A 21992-nucleotide genomic window follows, 5' to 3' on the forward strand; every position below is an offset into this window, starting at 1 on the left:
TCAGTTATGGTTCCTTTGATCGTCACATCCTACATGGATAACTGTGGTAATTCTAGAGCTAATACATGCGGCAGAAGCACCAACCTCACGGTCTGGCGTGCATTTATCAGACCAAGACCAACCCGGGGTTCGCCCCGGTCTCTTTGGTGACTCTGGATAACCCAGCCGATCGCACGGTCTTCGCACCGGCGACAGATCATTCGAATGCCCTATCAACTTTCCGGGAGTGTATATAAAAGACAAATAGATTTTATATACACTCTCGGAGTGTATATAAAAGACAAATTATATAGATTTTATATACACTCCGAGAGTGTATATAAAAGACAAATAGATTTTATATACACTCTCGGAGTGTATATAAAAGACAAATAGATTTTATATACACTCCGAGAGTGTATATAAAAGACAAATAGATTTTATATACACTCTCGGAGTGTATATAAAAGACAAATAGATTTTATATACACTCCGAGAGTGTATATAGCCACGTTCTTCCAAAAATGTGAAACAGACGAATGAATGAAAGTATTGATGGATGAATGATGGATGGATGGTTTACGCTAAAGCTGATTGGATGGAAAATAGCCAATCACATGGCACCATTTCCTCATTAGTTATTACTAGTGAATGGATAGGATGAGCCAATCACAGACCACAATATGAAGGACCAATCACAGTGCACCACATCCTTATTACACATTCAAATGTTTCAGGATTGGCCAATCAGAAGGCACCATTATTGATCATTGAGTAATGCTTGGTACATGTAAATCTTCAGAAGATGATATTTTGAGAACATTTTTGAATATATTGTTCCATGTTGCAAATTCTTTAAAATTAAATACAAGTTGTGTATTGTTAGATCCTTAGTTTAAACCTGAACTTGCTTATTTACTTCAAGTTCAACATTAAAAGTACTGTCACTTCTGTGCCAATCTGTTCTGATTCTGAAAACCCATGTAGCTATTATTTGAAGTAATATTCTCCATGAAAAAAACTAAATATGTCAGTTTATACATAAAGAAATACCAGCTCTTCGAATACAAAGCTCTAAAAATCATCTCTCTATTTGTTGTATGTCTAGTTTTTGTTCCGGAATCCTCCAATTTAAACATTTGGGCTGTTGATACTGTCAGGTACAGAGCATGGGAACAACATATAGCCTCCAGGCCTAGGCATATATAGAGCAGGGGGTTTGGTGGTCTTTGGCTGTTTTCTGATTAGCCCAGTTCTACCAGGTCAGCTATATGTTGTCTAAATGCAATCAGAAAATAGCACATAAAATCTCCCGAAGACCCCCAAAACCCCCAGTTTTTGGCAATTGCTATGGAGGCTACAGACCAACAGGAAATGTTGTTTTGACGGTAGAAAATTGCCAAAGGGGGTGTGGCGAAAGTTAAAGGTCAGGGGTCATCTGGGATAGGTTGGTTTGTTTGGGAAAGGTGCCAGGAGCCCTAGAGCTTGTCTATGCTCCAGAATTTCAAGTTTTTAAGGACAGAAAAGTTGCTTTTCTCATGGTAAAGCATTTTTTTTTTTTGTTATTTACAAACTGTTGATTGATATGCAAATAATTGGAGACAATTTTTGTTAGAAGTCCCAAAGGAAACAAAAGATACTGGTACTAGACAAGTCAAGACAATGATGTCTAGTAAAACCCTCCATAGATTGTAAAATCTGTACTGCAAAATAAAGAAAACATTGCTATTAGGCATTGTCAAGTGTTGGCGCCGGCCTCCATGTGTTATGTCTGGCCACAGTTTTGCCCAAACAACATTGCAAGGTTGCCAACATGCAATTTTGTATATGCCATATGGATTTAGGTCCGGACTTACAAGTCTAGAACTGAACCTGAACTTCTGGACTTGAATCCAGACCTGAACCTAAATGTGGGTTTAGGTACGTATACTTGTAGCTAGTGCTGCATACCTAAACCCAATTTTAGGTTCAGGTCCGGATTCAAGTCCAGAGGTTTAGGTTCAGTTCCGGACTTGTAAGTCCGGACCTAAAGCTAAACCCATGGCATGTACAAAATTGCATGTTGGCAACCTTGCAATGTTGTCTAGGTGAAACTTTGGCCACATAACATGGAGGCCGGTATTTGACGATGCCCAAAGGCAGCGTTTTCTTCATTTTGCAATCTACGGAAGGTTTGAGGTGGTTTGGAAAGAAAAGGGGGACTTTTAGGTTTTTTTGGACTTGAACCTAAACATTCTTACAAGTCCGGATCCAAGTCCAGTTAACCAGTATGCATTGATAGTTACAGGACAACTTACTGGGATCCCAGACAGAATTTCAGGTTAATTGGTCCTGCAGCAATAATCACTTTTCTGACTGGACCTGTGACAGGAATGATGAGAAGTGAGCAGAGTTATGGTAATGACAGCGCTAATCACTTCTGTAACGAGCTGCAGGGTTTCAGTACTTTCACTTTTTAACGATGGGCCTGACCAGGCCTTAAGGGTCACATGGCAAATTTTTTAGCTTTGTGTTTTGTTTATACTGGTTTTTTGTTTATTTGAGTTTTTCACCATGCAAAACAGGTGAAAACAGGTGCACACATACCGTTACAATTCAATGCTCCTGCACACAAAATACAACAGTAGTCATAGTTTACATTTACATTTACAAAGAATTTATTGTTTTGTCTGTTGTTGGCAATGTTGCTCCTCCAGCTTGAGAAAAAGAATTCAGTTGGCCTGGCCAAAATGGGTAAAATTTGTATGTTTGTGTTGGTAGAAGTTATTCTAAAAAAAAGGTTTGCACAGTTTACTCTAAATTCTTTCCAACACAAAAATTTGATAAACCCAAATGTTACATCCCTTCACAAAGGCTAAAGTTGATCAGCCAAAAATTTGTGCAAGTCAATTTTTTTTTTGTTTTGAAACTTACACTACAGTTCAAACTGATTCAAAACAACATACCACATTAACATGGCCCGGTGAGTTGTGTAATTACCCATATATGGGCATGTGGAATAATGTATACCTGACACTGAAAGGTCGTATCCTGCTCGCGATGCAAACGACCTTCAGTGTAATCACTGTTTACCCCGGACAGTCCACAAGGTCGTCTCTGTGACATTGGGATGACCTCTACACGGTGTCCATAGCACAGTTTAAAAAAAAAAAAAGAATTATGACAAATTTGAATGATTGTGACCACACAGTAACAGTTATTTCTACATGTACCTGTACATTCATACATTATTGTGATGATACAGTGTATATCACTGTTATGTAAGTTGTTAATAATTTACAGCCATATACATATACATGTACTTATACATGTACAGCATAGGCCTTTGAATCAAATGTCTTGCTTATGAGTATCAGAAAATAGCTGCATGGATCATGGTCCAATTAATTGTTAGAGTCAGTCCTTCAATTCTGTGCATTGTTCAATGTTTTGTCTGTGCCCTATGGTAGGGAATGTTCCTGAGTAGCCTTTATAAAGCTTTCTAGTATTGGGCCAGTTAGTTCTCACTGTCAGTGAGTTGAGCTTGTCTTCAGCATTGCTACAATGTGTGTTTCTGTACTCGTAGACTTAGATATCAATGCACAGAGGTTTTGTTTTCGATTACATTTGTCAATTTTCATCATATAAAATTGATAAATCCGCCCCCTGCGCTATTGTATGGCTCTCCCCCAGCTGCCACACCCTCCCCTTGGTGAGTAGTGGACAGTCCCTATAAGCCAGCACAAATTACATGAAAAACATGAGAGGAACAATTTGATTAAATCTGCAGCAGGCAGCCCCAGTGGAGGCTTCTGTCATCATGCTACACTCTTATTCTACGTAGGTACATTTGTGTATCAGGCCTGGGGAGGGGACAACGTTTCATAGCAGGGCTGGAAATTCAGAGGAAAGGATTGAGGTGTTCAAAAACTCACTCTTTCCTACGGAATCCTAGAAACTATATCGCAAAGTGCAACTCACTGTCACCAAGTACAGTATGGCAGGGGCATTAATGTTTAGAGTTAGATATTCAAGGGTTTCTTAGGTGTAACATGTCGTTCAGTGTTATACTGTTCTAATATAGCTCATTTGTCTTTTATGATTGATCATTAAGTCATTAACTGGAGTTTTCATTACTGATTCATTAATCTGTGAGATTAATCACCAAGTCGTTGACCAGGCGTTTAATTACTAGTGTACAGTAACTCATTAATCTATGAAATGAAGCACTTAACCCATACATCATGTTAACTTTGCAGGTACCGAGGGATGCTACAGAGAGGAGGCAACAAACAGCCTGGCAGGTAAGTTTATAGAAAAGTGGTGACCACTAACAAACTGTTAAAGACTGTTTTGAATTGCAAACATTGCAATACAGTGGATGCCCTGCAGCTAGCAGCCATTATGATGTAATGATTACAGAGTCTGAGACATAGACATAATACAATTAAGACTGTTAGAGCCTAGAAAAAAATGCTGTGTTTCCTGTTTCCTGATGCCGGCCAACCCTAGAAAAAATTCAGAACATTTAATTTTTCTATTTGTACCCTCAGATTCAGAACATTTAATGTTTTATTCGCACCCTCAGATTCAGCCAGTCGGTGGACATGAGCGGGGGTCCGTCGGTACTTCCGTGGGAGACCGCCGGGTCAGAGGTCGGGGACAGAGGGAAGGACTGGGAGGCAGCCAAGGACAAGCCACAGGACTATCCTCGAAAACTCTCACTCGGTCAGTAACTAACAACACTATGCCTAACCCCCAAACCCTAATCTTTAAACCTTATCCCAGAAAACTCTTACTAGGTCCCGTTATCATACTTTAGAAACCCCTCAAACCCTAGTCTTGTTTTCCTAGAAAATTTCACTGGCCAGAACACATCAACAGTTCAGTCCCACATTACACCAGGGTTTTAATCCTAACCCATATGCATAACCCTCAAACCCAACACACATCTTAACATCCCACACATCCCTTGGCTTGAATCCTCTAAAACATAACTGGAATCCCTGCATGCATACTGTGCCTGACTACTGACCACCCAGACACACAAACTGTTTAGTCCCATTAGTGCACTGGTCACTACTTTAACCTGCAAATCTCTAAACCTGTCCCAAACCTTTGAACCCTAAACAACCATTAGGCCACACCAATTTAATTTCTTGGTTAACGGATTTTTCTAGAAAAATAATGGAGCGGGCGGGCGAAAAAAAATAAAAAATAAAAACAGGCCTAGGCATCGTATTATGGCCCAAAATGGTACGATAGGAGCCATGAAGTCATCACACCAGGCTGGTTCAAAATTTAAACGATGAATTTTGAACTTTTAATGATACCATTGCATTGAAAGATGGAATAACTGTAACAACTAGGATGAAAAGGTCTGTTTTCAACTGTTCAGGGCAAAATATTAGCATTTTGCAGTTGATTCTGGATTTTTATTTTTATTTGCAAATCAGAAAAAAATGAAGCGGCGAATCCGTTAACCAAGAAATTAAAATTAAATTGGTGTGGCCTTAGCAAGCAATTTGTAACCCACTATACATATATTGTAGTATTGAGGCAGTTTTTCTAGTGCAATGGCACTGGTGTGCAGTAACTTAATTGATCCCCTTTTGATGTTGTTTCACAGACTCCCAAGATGTGGCCAAGTCCCCACATGAGAAGAAAGGAGCGCGGCGAACCCGCTCTCTTCCTAAACCTAAGGGCACATCTGAGTACGTGGTAAGTACAGCACAGAACGGGGTAAGGACTACATCATAACTCTCTTCACTCGTTCATTCATTCATCAACGAACCATGCATTCATCTACCTTCCATTCATTTTTTCAATATTATTATTCTTTCTCATGCATCAATGCTATCAGTGTTTCAGTCATTCAGTTATCATTCTGTCACTCTATTATTCATACATTCATTCATCCATCCATTTATTCACTCATTCATCCATTTATTCACCCATCGACTGACCATGCATTCTTCTTGTTAACTCATCATTCTGTCTCTATATAATTCATTCATTCATTCATTCATTCATTCATTCATTCATTCATTCATTCATTCATTCATTCATTCATTCATTCATTCATTCATTCATTCATTCATTCATTCATTCATTCATTCATTCATTCATTCATTCATTCATTCATTCATTCATTCATTCATTCATTCATTCATTCATTCATTCATTCATTCATTCATTCATTCATTCATTCATTCAGAAAAAGAGAGAATCCACATTGAGAGTCCTTCCACTTTCTCTGCCAATGGCCTGAATGTTGGCCCCAGTTTTGTTGACTTGTTTGTTTGTTTATGTTTATCTCAGGTTCAGAAGAGTGACTCCCTTGCTGGCATTGCTCTCCAGTTTGACACAACTCCATCAGAACTGGCCAGACTGAACAAACTGCCCACCAGGATGGTGTTCCCTGGCATGGTGAGTTGTCTGTAGTAGTGTGTGTGATGCTAATATTAACCTCTTTTATGTTGTAAAGTCCTTGTGTGATGTGGTTGGATAATTCATTAGTAAGACCGGGCCAGACTGAACAAACTGCCAACAAGGCATGGTGAGTTATCTGTAGTGTGTGTGATACTACTAAGTCTTGGTTATTGTAAAGCGTTTGTCTTGTATGTTGTAACGTATACTTGTGTGTGATGTACATGGATACTGGCCAAATTGCCAACAAGGATGTTATTTCCTGGCATGATTAGTTTTCTGTAGTGTGTGTGATGTGTTGTAAGATATTTCTGTGATGTTCAACGTGATGTCCTATCCGAGGGATGTCCCTAACTGAAGCTAGGAACTCATTTACACCTGAGTGAAGTGAGGAAAGTCGTGTGAAGTACCTTTCCCAAGGGCACAAGATCAGTGGCATGATAGGGTTCGAACCCGAGACTTCTTGGGTGTTAGATGAACGCGCTACAGACTGCGCCACACGACCTTATTTGTTTATTAGATTTTGTTTATTTATCTATTTACTGTAGATGCTGTACGTGCCTGATCCCGATGCCTGGACTGATGAGGAAACGTCCGTGTCCAGCAGCCCAGCTTCTCCGCCTGCCTCTCCTCCAACCGAGATTCCCTCTAGGAGATTTGTCAGTATTTCTTAAGACTTTCTTACTTTTCCTGCAAGGAGATTGTGTTGCTTAAGACCTGCTCAAATTCCTTCAGGCACTTTTGTTTGGTAGACACTTGTTTAACTGTTGTTTGTATTTTTGCAGGACTTGCCTGTTGTTCGTGAAAAGGAACCTTCGGTAAGTAGATAAATAAGTTCTTCAAGGCTGCCAGCCAGATTTTACTTTTACGTGTTCCATCAGGATTCATATGAGTTCATCGGAACATTGGAACAAGGTCAGCGTTTTCTGTTTGGGTCATCAGAACAGAACCGAAGTTCCTTTTGGGTGTCATCCGATGTCAATGGAACAGGGTTGTGTTCTATTTGGGTCACCCAAAGTCAATTGCGGGTGATTATTGGATTGTTTTATGTATGGATTGTGATGAATAAAGACCTGCTTTGACTCTGTTTGTGACAATATGGCGTTATAAGCCATATGGAATGGAGCCTTCTGATTGGTCAAAGTCACATGGCTATATGATAATTGCTATTATGCACCACCCATTGCAGATTACCAAAAATATTTCCAACCCTCACAGTTCAAACTGGCAGGATAGAAACTGATGCTTGTTTTTAACCTCAGGCTCCGGAGCCTGGTCATGTGACCAGCCCCGCCCAGGTCGTGACCCCCAGCAGCAGCCGGCAGTCGTCCTTAGATGAACTCGGCAGCCAGAAGGAGGACGAGTTCCACGAACAGTTCCTCAAGATCAATGTCAAGTACATCACCGCTGGCAAGGTCAGTCAATGTCACTGTTGCAAGGTCAGTCAATGTCACTGTTACAAGGTCAGTCAATGTGACCTTACATCACTGCTGGCAAGGTCAGTTATTGTCAAGTACATCACTGCTGGCAAGGTCAGTTATTGTCAAGTACATCACTGCTGGCAAGGTGAGTCTTACATGTAGTTTCTTAACATCATCAGTGTTAGTTAAGTCTCTATTACAAGGTTAGTCTATGTTACTCTCAAGGTCATTCAAGGTCCCTGTTCTCAAGGTCATTCAATGTCATAGTCCTCAAGGTCAGTCAATGTTACTGTCAAGGTCAGTCAATGCCAGGTACATCACAGCTGACAAGGTCAGTCAAGGTCAAGTACATCATTGCTGGCGCGTAACATTTTCCCTTGATTGTCCTAGCCCAGGTTTTACTTTTAGATTCAGTGACATATTCGTAGGTGGGCAGCTTCAGGTCTGTGATTTAATTTACATGGTAGAGCACTGACAATTTTCCCTGTGGGAGGAAAACATTTGCCTCACAAAATTTCACATTCTTCAAACCAGCTATAATTCAAATGATGAACAGAACTAATTTCAGGTTAGTACTGATGAGCGTTTTGATTAGGAGTTGTCCTTGACATAAAGGTCAAACAATGTTTCATGCTGGAAAATGAAATTAATCATGAATAAAACATATTAATAAGATTAGATCTGGCTACATTGTATATTTCAGAAATTACCTTGTAATGATAAGTCAAACATAATTCTGTCAAACATGAGCAAATCATATCGTCTTCCAAACTAAGACAGCCCTCAGTCTTTAGTTAGTAGCTGTTATGGAGGGTTAGGGTTAGGACTGACTCCATGGTACAATGTAGCTAACATGTTATAAATTTTTCCAGGGTACAGTAAGCTGGGTGCTTCTCGTGACAGTTATGTTGTTAACATGTCCCTGTTGTTATTTAGGGCACAGTAAGTGGGGTTCTCCTGGTGACTCCCAACGCCATCATGTTCGACCCGCACAAGTCGGACCCTCTGGTCATCGAGACCGGATGTGTTAGGTTTAGGGTTAGGGCTGCATCACAGCTACATGTATGTTGTTAACATGTCCTAGCTAGGGCTAGGGCTAGGGCTAGGGCTAGGGCTAGGGCTAGGGCTGACTGTATGATAGCTAACATATCCCTAATGTTGTTATTCTTAGGGCACAGTAAGCGGAGTTCTCCTGGTGACTCCCAACGCCATCATGTTCGACCCACACAAGTCGGACCCGCTGGTCATCGAGACAGGATGTGAGGAGTACGGACTGATCTGTCAGATGGACACGGTTCTATCCGCGGCCATGTACCACGATATCAGACCCATGATGGAACAGGAACATAAAAGGTAAACAAACAAACAAACAAACAGATGGACACGGTTCTCTCCGCTGCCATGTACCACGATATCAGACCCATGATGGAACAGGAACATAAAAGGTAAACAAACAACACAGGTAAACAAACAACAGATGGACACGGTTCTATCCGCTGCCATGTACCACGATATCAGACCCATGATGGAACAGGAACATAAAAGGTAAACAAACATGTAAATAAACACAGGTAAACAACCCTGCAGCTGCAATCTGCCTTGTACCATGATATCAGACCCATGATAAAGCAAGAACATGAATGCATCTATAGCAGCGACACCTGTGCTGCAGTGTAATGTGAACCAGTCAGAATTGCCCTGAGGAAGGTGACAGACGGTCACTGAAACGTCGGCTGTGAATAAAACACTTGGTGGTGTAAAAAGAGTCTCTTTACTCAGAAACATAAAAGGTAAACAAGCAACACAGGTAAACAAAAAGAGACAAACTGAATTCTTGTTGCCGTCTGTTGTTGTACAGAATTTGAAGTAATTTTAATCATGCTTATTACATGTGTAGTTCTTGAGAGATTTTGATTGATCGATTGATTGATTGGTTGGTTGGTTCATTGATTGATTGATTGATTGATATTTGCCCATCCTTGCAGAGACGAGATTTACAAGTCCGGCGACTACAGCCAGGACGAGGCGGAACCAACCAGCTCCTCTAGGAGCAGTTGCCATGGCAATGGAAAAGCCTCGTTACCTGGGCAACGGTCGGAGAGTCTGGAGGATGAGGTGTTCGGTGGGGGAAACGGCGGCGCCCGGCAGCAGCAGACAGCCGTGGAGGTGGAAAAGATTTGTTATATGTCATTTTGAATTATTTGTCTGTACCACAGCATATTCTAATGTTGTGATGTTTTTCATTCATTGGCATTGTTACATCAAATCTCTCAAAGTACATTAACTTTTGATCATATCCAGAACCATATCTATCTAGTTCTATGCCTGAATGGGTTAGGGTTACGTTAGTATCATGACTGACAGTGACCCTAAGTGGAACACGTGTTCTGTTCAAATGACATGTAGATAAGGCAAGGTTCTTGATATGACAATCCAATTAGTTTCTTATGACGTCTAATAAGAGGTTTGGTGACAATCTTACCTTCTTGCCCAGGTTGCCCAGCTGGTGGACCTCGGAGACGCGGAATCCGACCCCGTTGCCGCGCAGGGTTCCGAGGTTGCCGCGGAAGGTTCCAACGTGCCAAAGCCGCAGAAGTTTGTGGAGGAACTGGTCCCCATCATCGAGGAGAAGGTGGACCCCAACAGACTCAGTCCTCGGGTCCTCAGTCCTGACGCGGGGATTGACGAAGAAACTGACCAGGGGAAGGCTGTTGGAGGGAAGGGCATGGACGGAAAAGAAACAGCCGCAGACCAGGTAAGGCTTAACCAAACCTAGAAAAAACTGCCTTTTTTTGGAGTGAACCCAGTCCTGATGCAGGGATTGACGAAGAAACAGACGCCGGGAAAGCAGTTGGGGGGAAGGGGACAGATGGAAAAGAAACTGCGGCAGACCAGGTTAGTAGTACATTGTTGAAGGTTTGATATCCAGGTATAGTAAGAGGAGAGAAAGTCATCCCAAACAGGCGAAGTCTAGATGCTGGGATTGACGAAGAAACTGATGCGGGGAAAGCTGTTGGGGGAAAAACAACGGATGGAAAGGAAACTGCTGCCGACCAGGTTTGTAGTAAATTGTTGAAGGTTCGATATCCAGGTAATAAGAAGAGAGAAAGTCGAACCCAGCAGACTCAGTCCACGTGTGCTCAGTCCAAATGCTTGGATTGTACCCAGGCTAATGTTGACTACACTGTACAAGTATGCCGAATCACAGACAGACACACACACACACAGACAAACCAAAAACAATCGTCCTACATTTTCATGTACGTGAAAATTCCCTTCTAACTCCCAGGTTAGGAAAAGTGGTTTCAGCGACGCCAGCAACACATTTTTATTTTAACCAGGATGCAACCCTGACTACATGTATGCAGAAACACACACAGACAGACACACACACACACACACCAAAAAACAACAGCTACATTTTCATGTACTAGGTAAGTGTAAAAATTCTTAAAGCTGAATTTCTCATTTTTCCTTGTAATTCCCAGGTTAGGAAAAGCGGCTGCAGCGACGCGAGCGACACGGGAAGCGTGGAGAGCGGCATTGCGGAGATGGTCGAGGCCAACCAGAAGGACACCGTCAGGCCGGCGGACAACGGTGCAATCACAACGTCGGACACTTTAACCACGACCGGCGCCGCTGCTACTAGCAGCACGGACACAGACTTAGATTCAGCCACGGACTTGGTTTCTCTGGCTGGAAACGGGATCGTGCAAGAGAGCATAAACTTTGTAGACTTTTCCTGCGGGTTGTTCACGACAGAAGCGAACAGGTCGGGCGTGCAGGACATTTCCGAGGCCATTCCCGAGGACTTCGGCGTGCAACAGGAGATCGCCGAGCTTACTAAGGATGCCTCGAAACTGTTACCCTCCTCGGAAGACGTCCCCGGACAGAGGAAGGAGGTGGCGACGGAAGACAGGGTTCGGGAGAGGCCGACATTCCTGCCGTCTTTGACGGGGTCATTTGATGGTTTGTAGATCTCATTTCATTTTATTTATCCAGGGTCAGCGTATCGCCATTTTGGCAGTTTTCAAAACTCCCTGCACAAGGCATACATATTAATATAAAAAAAATAAATAGATTAAGAAAGGTATAAACCAACTTAAGTACAATCATAGAGTTGTGATAATAAAAGAAACAGAATCAAGTACAGAAAGTAAAGTAAAGTATTTTGAAGTTGTCATTTCTGATGTACAATGTATATCATTATGACGAAGTGTCTTAAAATTTTATAGTTGTCCTGGCCAAAATTTTATTGGTCAGTGGCCATCGGGACACCATTAATTTCAAGCCCAGCCCACATTGTGACCCATCTCTCCATCCCACAGAGCTGCTGCCATCCCAGCCCCAGTTAGAGCACAATAACCCATGGCCACATTGTTACCAGTCAAATGACCCACGTTGTAACCATTTAAATTACCCACGTTGTGACCCATGTTTCTGTCCCACAGAGCTGCTGCTGTCCCAGCCCCAGAACACAATGACCCACGTTATAACAGATAATGGTTTTGTAAGACCGACGAAATGCCTACAAACAGATCAAATGACCCACGCTGTGACCAGTCGAATGACCCACCCTATGACCTTTTTTTCTCCATCCCACAGAGCTGCTGCCATCCCAGCCCCAGTCCCTGAACTCCCCCCAAGGCCCGCCGCTCTTCCTGTGTCTCAAGGTCATGCAGATGAAGAAGTCCTTCACGGGGGGCAAAGAGGTCGTCAACCCAGGGAGCACCAAGTTGCCTGAATACTGGTTCGCCATCCCCAAGGACAGGTAAACTAAACTCTGGTGGGAGACACGAAAATGTAAACCTTGGTGGGAGACACTTAGTAACCTTGGTATGAGACATGAGGTTGTTTACTATGTTCACAGAAGGAAAACACATTGTTTTTCCTGTTTTGTCTTCCTCCTTTCCAAACAAGAAAGGTCAACAACCTGGACCAGATAGCTGTCACCATAGTCCTGTGGTGTTACAATGTAGGTTACATTGTGTAGCAAGTGGCAGGACAGAGAGGGGCTGGTCAGCATATAATGTGTTTGAGTATTAAAATAAACAGACGTGAAATAGGTCCTTTGGCTTCAGCACTTGAAAGTAAACAATTATTGCTTTGCAAATGTTGTATTAAATTTTGTTTTGCTGACATAGTTTTCTCCCCCCCTCCCAGAGCCGACCACTTGTACGCGTTCTTCCTGCAATGGTCGCCGGACGTGTACGGCCACGAGGTCAACAAGGATGACCTTGAGGTGTCGGGTTTCGTGGTGCTGGGAGAGGAGACAGACTCGCTGGAAGTCGTGGATGACTTCTACTCCGCAGAGTCCAGTTTGTATAAGGACTGGGAGGTAAGGCCTAAGAAAAAAAATAGTTTCAGTACTTCCTTTTTTTTAATCAGATTAAAGCGATCTCTAGTGATTTAACTTCACTTGATATACAATACACTCAATACTCAATGTAAAACCTGCATTGGGACATAATCATTGACATATTGAGTTTGATAGTAAACAGACAGAGTTGGCACACACAGAACACATTTGTTTGTGTTTGTTTGTTTGTTTGTTTACTGCAGATCGTCACGGCGATGGAGGCCAGGCGTAGGTTGTCCATGTTGGAGGTGGAGGACAGTTTACCGCAGCCGACCCTGCTGGGGAAGAGCAACCTGCTGGACACCAAACATGTCTCACAGGTAACCCTGAACCCTGACCCTCAACCCCTGACCTTTAACCCTACCCCAGCCGACCCTGCTGGGCAAGAGCAACCTGCTGGACTCCAAACATGTCTCACAGGTAACCCTGAACCCTGACCCTCAACCCCAGACCTTTAACCCTACCCCAGCCGACCCTCCTGGGCAAGAGCGAACTGCTGGATTCCATACACGTCTCACAGGTGAACCCTGACCTCCGACCCTTAACCTTTCACCAACAAAGACACCTTACCGTAAGAGTGAACACTGACCCTTAACCCTTAACCCTTAACCCTCAAAAGCAAATGAGTAACAGTGCCTTTTGTGTCTGCCTGCAGCTTGCCCAGTTCCTCCCCCCCAGGACAGAAGGCTATGCCTGGATGCTGATCTACAGCACGTTTGAACACGGCATCAGCCTCACCACTATGTACAAGAAGATGGTCGGCGTCGACTCACCTGTGCTGCTCGTGGTGCAAGATTCTGACGACAAGGTAACTTGAAAAAAAAATGTATCATGTCTCCTGCCCGCCTGATTCTAATGGACCTATACCATTATTACGTCACAGTTTGTTTACCGCAATGAATGCCGGTCAATCGACGTTTATATTGTACAGGGGTGCGTAGCGCGGTGTGTGTTTGTGTAGAGATTTCTACATTAAAAAAAGAAAGTTTGCAATGCCATTGAAAAACATGTTACTTTTATGTACGTTGATGAAGGTTAGACATCCAGGTAATAAAATACGCCAAAGGACAGTAACTCAAGCAACTGGATATATGATATTGGTTTGAAACGGTGTCGAAAATCATGTCCGATTGCTTGAGTAACTGTCTTTTGGTGCCCCTTTTTGTAGTAAGACGCCAAAATCAGTGTGTCCACATGAGTTAGATCTAAGCCATAGCTTGACAAGATTTTCAAGACAAGTACCTTGTAATTTACATGTACATCAGATACAGTAGTTGAAATACGATACCTAGAGTTGAAATATGATACTGATTGACATGTATCCGTTTTCAGGTGTTTGGAGCTCTGACCTCCAGCCCAGTAAAGATCAGCGAACATTTCTACGGAACAGGAGAATCTTTTCTCTTCACCTTCTTTCAAGACTTCAAGGTAAATGCAGAGAATTTCTGTAGCCTTTTTCACCCTTCTCCGGAAGTAGTCTTGTTTACTATTTCATGCATTTTGAGGGACAAATTTTTGCTGATAGAGAAAGCTTAGCTTAAAGAAATCTTTTTCCGTATCGTAACACACCAATTTTTGTCCGTGAAAGATTTGGATTCAGCAAAATTTTTGTCCATCAATTCCAGCAAAACTCCATCAAAATGACAGAAATACCCATTACAACTAGGATAAATTGAGCCAAATTGATTCGCTTTGATCTGGCTTCGATTTTGCTTGGAGCCGGATCGATTTGGCTCGATCTGGACAAATTTATCCTAGTGGGAATTGGGCCTTGGACTAAAGGTCCAACTCTGTGAAACACCTGATTTTTTTTGCTTCTCCTGCAGGTGTACAAGTGGACAGGAGACAACACCTTCTTCATCAAGGGAGACAAGGACTGTCTGGCCATCGGAGGAGGAGAGTAAGTCACATCTTCATCTTTTCTTAAGATGCACCATAATGTCTTAACCTCCAACCTGCTGAAGTTGCCTTTGGCTATTATATATATACCAGGTCCAAATTTAGGGCTTGAAATACTTTTTGGGAATAGATGTAGGTGCACTGGTACACCCAACCTTATATTAAATATCACACTCCAAATTTCATTGCACTACACCCAGTATTTCAAGCCTTGATATTGGTTATTGGATTAAATGCATGCTTGTGATTGGATAAGATGTTGCATGTGGTTGACAAGTATCATATATATGAAATAAAGACAAAGCTTTAACTTCCAACACTCTTAGACTACAGCAATGGGACTTACCCCAAATTTTCGGTTGACTCCATCAACCTTGTTCATGGAATGATTTGTAATGATTTGTACCAACACAGATGAACTTTCATGCTACATGTAAGTATCATATTTCTTTCCAGCGGCCAGTTTGGCCTGTGGTTGGACGAGATGTTGTACCATGGACGAACCCACGCCTGCACGACCTTCAACAACGACCTTCTGACCTCGCAGGAGGACTTCACCATCAAGGGGCTGGAGGCCTGGGGCTTCGAGATGTAACCTGATATCCAAACACTCGTAACCTGATACACACAGGGCTTCTGTCTGTAACCTGAGAACCAAGGTGTTACCTGGTCTTATACACAATACACCCAGGTGGAACTTGATCAACACCCAGGGCCTGAGATGTAACCCGATACAGTACATGTACCTGGGGATGTAACTTGATATGCCTGGGTCCTGAGATGTAACCCGATACAGTACATGTACCTGGGATGTAACTTGATATGCCTGGGTCCTGAGATGTAACCCGATACAGTACACGTACCTGGGATGTAACTTGATATGCCTGGGTTCTGAGATGTAACCCGATACAGTACCTGTACCTGGGCATGTAACTTGATATGCCTGGGTCCTGAGATGTAACCCGATACAGTACCTGTACCTGGGGATGTAACCCGATATGCCTGGGCCTGAGATGTAACTTGATCCTGTACCCAGGCTGTGAGATGTAATCTTATACTGTACTTGGAGGCTCCAAAATGTCATAGTTACTAGACAGATGTAAACTGATCTCACCTGGGGTTTTGAGATGTACATCAACCATCTCAAATATCAAACTATACTAATTTTTCATGATATTACAGAATCATATTAAGGATGTATGGTATTTACATTTATTTGGCTAATTATATGTATTTCGATTATCAAATATGTTTGCATTTCATAATCATGTTCAATTTATGCATCAAGCCAGTCAAATATTATTCATAAACATGCAGTTTACTCACATCTTGCTACAGTTATTTAGCAGAAAAAAAGAAGAATTTTTGAAAAATGTTTTTTGTTCTTCTCTTCACGCAAACCTAGATGACTCTTTGTTGTAAGAAAGACACTACATTAAGCCATGGCAGTATAATAATAGGAGCTGGGTTTAAAAACAGTGGGTATGTTTTCCACCAAGTTACATTTGTAACCATCCCATCCAGAGCCCCTGGTATTAATTGCTTCTTGTCTGTAAGTTTGCAGGTTTTTAGTCAGAAAGGGGTCAAAGAAAAGCCACCATATCTGTAGCAACTATGAAAATAATGCTGTTAAATGGAGTGTAGAATAAACTTTATTTTCCTATAGAATAGAATTATAATAGAAGAGAGCACGGAGGTATTTTGTCATTCCAGATAATTATTTTGCAGATAGATTGATTATAAATGGGCACTGTGCTTACATGTATGCTTTCTATGTGAATAATCTGTTATGTAACCACTATAGTTGTATAAATCTAACTATAAATAGCACCTGTGTTATTGTATCATGAAAGGTAATATACTTACCGTTCAAGAAAAGAATGATAACTTCAGATTTTATGTTACAGCGCCTTAAAATAGAAGCTAAACATCCTAAAGTTTTTTTTCTTTTTTTTTGCAAGTGTACATTGTAACTGAGATTTGCTGGGCTATGGCATCGGTTGTTGAATATATTTCAGACTAAGCTTTTTAAACTTGTTCTTAGTAGGACAAAAGTCGAAAACCCAGCAGAAATTTGAAGCTGTCAAACTTCTAAATGTTGGGCCCAACTTACAGTGAACATTTCTTATATCAAAGCCAGTATGTATGTCACAGTTATGATTTAATGATAATTTCTTTTGACTCGTGAAAGGACAGATGAGTAATACTTTTTTGTTGTTTCAGGCAGTACAAAATGCAATCCCCAGGTTCTTGTGTTTTTTGACAAAAGAAGAAGAGAAAAATGTGAGATTGTAAATGATAAAATGTCACAGCCATTTCTGAAAAACATTGATACTGTAATTCTTAAAACTTTTGCAGCAGTTTTATTTGTGTGATAACGTCTAAACTGCAAACCATGACACCCCAAATATGCATTAAATGTATTACTACTGTAGTACAGAATTGTTTTGGCAAGAATTTAAAACACTGCAAAATCCCCTCTTTGCCACCATCGTTCAGAAATAAAACTGCCACAGAAGTTAATAAAATTTACAGTATGTAAAATATATACTTGTGGCCTAAACTATGCTGTGATAGCTTAGCCTACTGAAGACTTAGCTGTATAGGCTGGGCATACAGTAGGCCTACTGGCTGTTGTAACTGTTGACTAGTCTGGAGTCTGTTGGTTATACACATTGTGCATCCTGTCAATAGGTACCATTTTCAGATACAAGTTCCCGGGAGTTTTCGACCTCCCGAAAGCTTGGTGTATCTGATGACTTGTAGCTGGGAGTATTTCCCTGTGGATCCATGTATGTACAGTACGGACTAAAATAGAGTGTACAATGTACAATGTTACTGTACTACAAGCCAGCACAAGAGTGTAGAACTACTGTTACATGATGGTTAAAATGTGTTCGCTGGCGAGTAAGAAAAAAAAGTGTCTGGATGAAAAAAGTCCAGATCTAGATGATTGTGGGTGTTCATACATGTACAGAGTCAAAGTGACCATATTCGTATAGCCTCCACTGCAGGCTTGTTGGGGCCTAGTTTTGGGCCTTGTTTCCAGGCTACCTTTTTGGTGACCTGACACTAACCTTGTAAGGTCTTGTGTTAGATTTTTGGCTACAACTCTGTAGTGGAGCCATTGGCAAAGTAATCAAGTTGTGTGATATAAAAGTGTTATAATTCTGAAGTTGTGCAATGCATTCCCTTAGAAATATGTTCGTGACTTTAAATTGCACAACGTACACAAAGACTGTCGCTTTCTTTTCCGCAGCAAACGGACAAGTCTCGAGTCTAGTGTTGCAAAGTGTTACCCTTGATTAATCCGACAAAGTTTCAGAAAACGGTGTCCAAAAAACTTGCCTGGAAATGTCCAGGCCCGAAATTTCCTTGCTGCCCTAAAACTTGCAGTGCAGGAAAAAAACTCGTACTTAAAAAATACATCTACTGGCCATGTTGGAAGATATTGTAGGTATACAGTGTAGATAGATAGATGTAAAATAATAAAGACAAAGGTTATTATTATTCTCTAAGGTCCCTGTGGGCTGAGTGTCTGCCTTGTGGCATGTAAAGTTGCTGTCTGGTCCGGTAGGTGGTGACTGGTGAAGTTTAGATCGTGCTCAATAAAAGGTGACACTTTGTACTGATGTGTGATGTGTTCATTTTTTTGGGGGGTGGAAGGGGGGATGTCTTTGGCACTCGTAACGAAAGATGCAATACTGATAAAGAAAATGAGTACACACAAGATCACACCCCCTCTGTGGAATAGAGACCCACACTGGATATTGCTATCCATATTCCTACACCCATGATTTTCACTTTACCCCCAAAAATACTGTCTACACGATCTCGATCAGTCCATTTTCTTGTATATCAATTCATAATCTGTTTACTCATTGAAGAATATGGCAAACAAATGACACACATTTCTATACAGAATTGACAAGATGTTTTTAATATATTACTGAAAATTTCCCTGGCCTTTACTAAAAACAAACTCCGGTAGGAGACATCATGACTTGTCACAGTTGGTAATTATCTCTTCCTGCCAGTCAAGGTCATAGACGGGTTCCGTAGTCTGTTGCCATAGTGATGGTGGAATGTCAGACGCGGGAAACACGTGGAGGGACAAGTCGTTGAAGATGTCCTGAAAGTGAAAGTTGTTCGGCAGGGGGAACTCCTTGGTGTGGTCTAAGATCTGGCACCTGACGTTAAGGAGTACTCTTTTGCGATCTGAAAGTAAAACTAGGAAGATTTTCAAAGCAAATGCATAATGTTGACCTTCGCATATGGTCTGCTCTGTTAGTTCTTACTCAAATACATTCATTCAAACACATATATGCTGACACAAAGTGACAGGAGTCTAAATCCCTCCTGCTATAAAATTGCAACATGATGTACATGTAATCCAACACCAGTTACTAGTTAACAAATCAGATCATTGGCCAGGTCAGAGGTTAGTATTTGGAGAAGAAGATGAAGAGGAAACTGAGCAAAAACCACTGCATTAGCAAAATCACCCCATTTTTTTATGAAAAAAAAAAAGACTTAAAATATCACTTATGTATCAGTATATGAGAAACCATGAGTAGGATACACTGTGTATGTAGAATGCAGCTTTCTCCAACTCCTGGCTTGGACACCTGGAAGCAAAAAATGGCACAACAATTCAAGAACATACATGTATATATAAACATTGGAGAGACTGTTCCCAAAGTTAAGTATATCAAAGAATGTTCAGACCTTAGAACAAGTAGTGTAAGTTGATACATATATTGTCTTGCATGCAGGTTAATTTTGTTGTATCTGTCTGTCTGTCTACATGTAGTTTTGCTGTACTTTTGTTGTGTCAATGAAGTTCTCATGTAACACTGGCTAACCTGAGTGCCATGTTGGACAGACTGTTCCCCAGAATAACCAGGTTACGGAGCTGTTGTCCCCAGTTTGCCCACAAACTTGCTGTACTTACCTGAGTGCCATGTTGGACAGACTGTTCCCCAGTATAACCACGTTATGCAGCTGTTGTCCCCAGTTTGCCCACAGCAGGTTGTTGTACAGAGGCTTCCCACAGTGGGGCATGTAGAAAAGGGTTCTGCTGTCTACCTGTCTCTTTCCTTCCTGCAAAACACAACGTTTTTGTTTCTATGTCAGCTCTCAATCAGCATTAGCACCCAGACTGCCTAGACCAGATGCTGTCAGAGTTTTGTACACAGCACTTTGACAGAATGTCTCATATAAGGTCGTATTCGCACATATAAGGTTAAACTCCCGTCTGTAGTTTCTAAATGTTACGTCTGAAAAAATATTGTCTGCAACAGGCAAAATTCTAATGCAAAGTTGACCAAAAATCCAACGAAAACCGTGAAAAAATGGGGGTTTTGCGTAGGCGCAGTACGTTCTGCCGATGTGCTACAAAATGTATATTATTATAATATCATTAATAATCATTATTACCTCGTTCTCCAGGATAAGTTGACATCCCAGTTTTTGTAGCAGCAGTTTTTCACAGGATGAAAAGACTGGATCATAGACATGGCAGGAACTGGGAACCTGTGGACAAGGTGGGAAATTACATTGTATTCTGCACTGTATAGCTGGTATAGCTGTCATACATGTAGGAAAAAAAAAATCAACATCAACATCTACTTAAATATTTATCAGGCACATGTCACGGCTTTTGCGTCTGGAAAAGTCCCATGAATGACATTTTTGGTACAGTGCTGGGAAGGAAAGTTAATTTTGAGGCCTGCTATGAGTATGACTTTCGAGTTGAATTAGAAACCAACTACAGTATTCTATTTTTGGTAACATCTGATAAACATCTCTGTCTGTCCGTCCATCCATCCTACAATACTCACATCTAGCACATCTCTGAGTAGCAATAGGAACGCCAGCTGGTATCTTGCTGTCACACAACAGGAGAATCTGCCCAGCCCATAACAGACAACAGCTTCAAATTCAGTCTGCAGATCGTCTGCTAGTGTTCCACAGTCACTGCAGTACTGATGACAGGTGCTAGGGGTCCTTCTTAGTCCATTACACTGACAGCTGGTGCTAGGGCTGCCCTGTGTGTCAGGAACACAGAGTTTTTCCCAGTCTCCACTTTTTACATGTCTGAAAATTTCTGTAGAAAAAAAGATTATTTTGCATTGTGTTGTGTGCAGAAATGCAATGATAGAAGAACTTGAATTGAACATTCTTGGTTGAAGTTATAATAAAATTATAAGAAATTCTATATAACTTACCTTGTACTGTAGAAAAGAACTCTGAACATCTCAACTCCTCTCTGTAAAAACAGACACATTTACAGTTACAAACTCTTTCATACTAGTTAGTAGAAGAAGCCACATGACAAGTCTCACTGGGTCAGTCTACTGAGGAAGACCAGACCAGTAGAGTGACTGGTCGAAAGCTCTAGGTTTGCGTTGGATCAAAAGTTTTAACTTTAAAGACAAACTCTTTCATACGAAAGTGCAAAGTACGATTTATTCGAGTTTCAAATAACGTTGTTGTTGAGACCGTTTCAAATAACAGTTTGTTTGCAAACACAAGGTGGTAAACACAACATACATCACTTACTTGGCAGCTAGTATCTTGGTTTCCAGCTTGTTCAGGTCTATGTTATCATCTTCTCCGTTCTCCTGTGAGTGTCCTAGGTACCCTGTCGTCTGTTTATGCCGATTTTCCCGCCGTTTTCTTCTTTTTTTGGACGATACAAGTTGAAAACCGTCAGCAACGTCCTGAAAGCTGCCGGGCGCAGCCATCTTGGCTATGGACCATACCATTCTCAGTCTCAAAGGAAAAAAAGAAATGTATCAATTCTATCTCGTTAATATCAATAAAATTTACACACTATGGAGTTCTTTTATAAAATATGAAAGTTGTAGATAGAAAAATTCATATAGATTTTAGAGTCTTTTCTCCTGGTATCTTAGAAATAA

The 21992-nt window shown here is 41.3% G+C and overlaps 2 protein-coding genes across 2 annotated transcripts in view; one reads left to right on the plus strand and one right to left on the minus strand.

Moving 5' to 3' along the window:
• LOC109465778 (oxidation resistance protein 1-like) overlaps nucleotides 1-18691 on the plus strand; it is a 20881-nt gene extending 2190 nt beyond the window's left edge. Inside the window, exons 2-20 of the mRNA XM_019763216.1 lie at nucleotides 4218-4262; nucleotides 4547-4686; nucleotides 5588-5679; nucleotides 6280-6387; nucleotides 6936-7046; nucleotides 7173-7205; nucleotides 7650-7802; nucleotides 8980-9161; nucleotides 9794-9974; nucleotides 10303-10563; nucleotides 11297-11777; nucleotides 12260-12318; nucleotides 12404-12579; nucleotides 12972-13146; nucleotides 13371-13487; nucleotides 13823-13975; nucleotides 14500-14595; nucleotides 14994-15067; nucleotides 15523-18691. Of these exons, the coding sequence (XP_019618775.1) occupies nucleotides 4218-4262; nucleotides 4547-4686; nucleotides 5588-5679; nucleotides 6280-6387; nucleotides 6936-7046; nucleotides 7173-7205; nucleotides 7650-7802; nucleotides 8980-9161; nucleotides 9794-9974; nucleotides 10303-10563; nucleotides 11297-11777; nucleotides 12260-12318; nucleotides 12404-12579; nucleotides 12972-13146; nucleotides 13371-13487; nucleotides 13823-13975; nucleotides 14500-14595; nucleotides 14994-15067; nucleotides 15523-15661 (2776 nt within the window). The 3' untranslated portion in view covers nucleotides 15662-18691. The remainder of the gene's footprint in view (nucleotides 1-4217; nucleotides 4263-4546; nucleotides 4687-5587; nucleotides 5680-6279; nucleotides 6388-6935; nucleotides 7047-7172; nucleotides 7206-7649; nucleotides 7803-8979; nucleotides 9162-9793; nucleotides 9975-10302; nucleotides 10564-11296; nucleotides 11778-12259; nucleotides 12319-12403; nucleotides 12580-12971; nucleotides 13147-13370; nucleotides 13488-13822; nucleotides 13976-14499; nucleotides 14596-14993; nucleotides 15068-15522) is intronic.
• Nucleotides 18692-18991: 300 nt separating this feature from the next.
• Nucleotides 18992-21864, minus strand: LOC109465802 (SRR1-like protein). Its single transcript, XM_019763244.1, has 7 exons — nucleotides 21631-21864; nucleotides 21297-21337; nucleotides 20910-21175; nucleotides 20506-20601; nucleotides 20021-20169; nucleotides 19649-19694; nucleotides 18992-19249 (listed from the first exon to the last, which is right to left on the minus strand). Exons 1-7 carry the CDS (start codon nucleotides 21834-21836, stop codon nucleotides 19064-19066), a joined length of 990 nt encoding a protein of 329 aa, XP_019618803.1. The 5' UTR covers nucleotides 21837-21864; the 3' UTR covers nucleotides 18992-19063.
• Between the last annotated feature and the right edge of the window lie 128 nt (nucleotides 21865-21992).

The sequence above is a fragment of the Branchiostoma belcheri genome, unplaced genomic scaffold (assembly GCF_001625305.1).
Source record: "Branchiostoma belcheri isolate BF01 breed outbred unplaced genomic scaffold, Haploidv18h27 scaffold158, whole genome shotgun sequence".
In the NCBI taxonomy this organism is placed as follows: domain Eukaryota; kingdom Metazoa; phylum Chordata; class Leptocardii; order Amphioxiformes; family Branchiostomatidae; genus Branchiostoma; species Branchiostoma belcheri.

Excerpts from the sequence above, each read along its gene's own strand:
- LOC109465802 (XM_019763244.1), bottom strand. The coding sequence starts at position 21,836 with ATGGTATGGTCCATAGCCAAGATGGCTGCGCCCGGCAGCTTTCAGGAC. Across the intron at positions 21,338-21,630 it reads ACCAAGATACTAGCTGCCAA|AGAGGAGTTGAGATGTTCAG; the intron begins GTAAGTGATGTA and ends CTGTTTTTACAG. Across the intron at positions 21,176-21,296 it reads GTTCTTTTCTACAGTACAAG|AAATTTTCAGACATGTAAAA; the intron begins GTAAGTTATATA and ends TTTTTTCTACAG.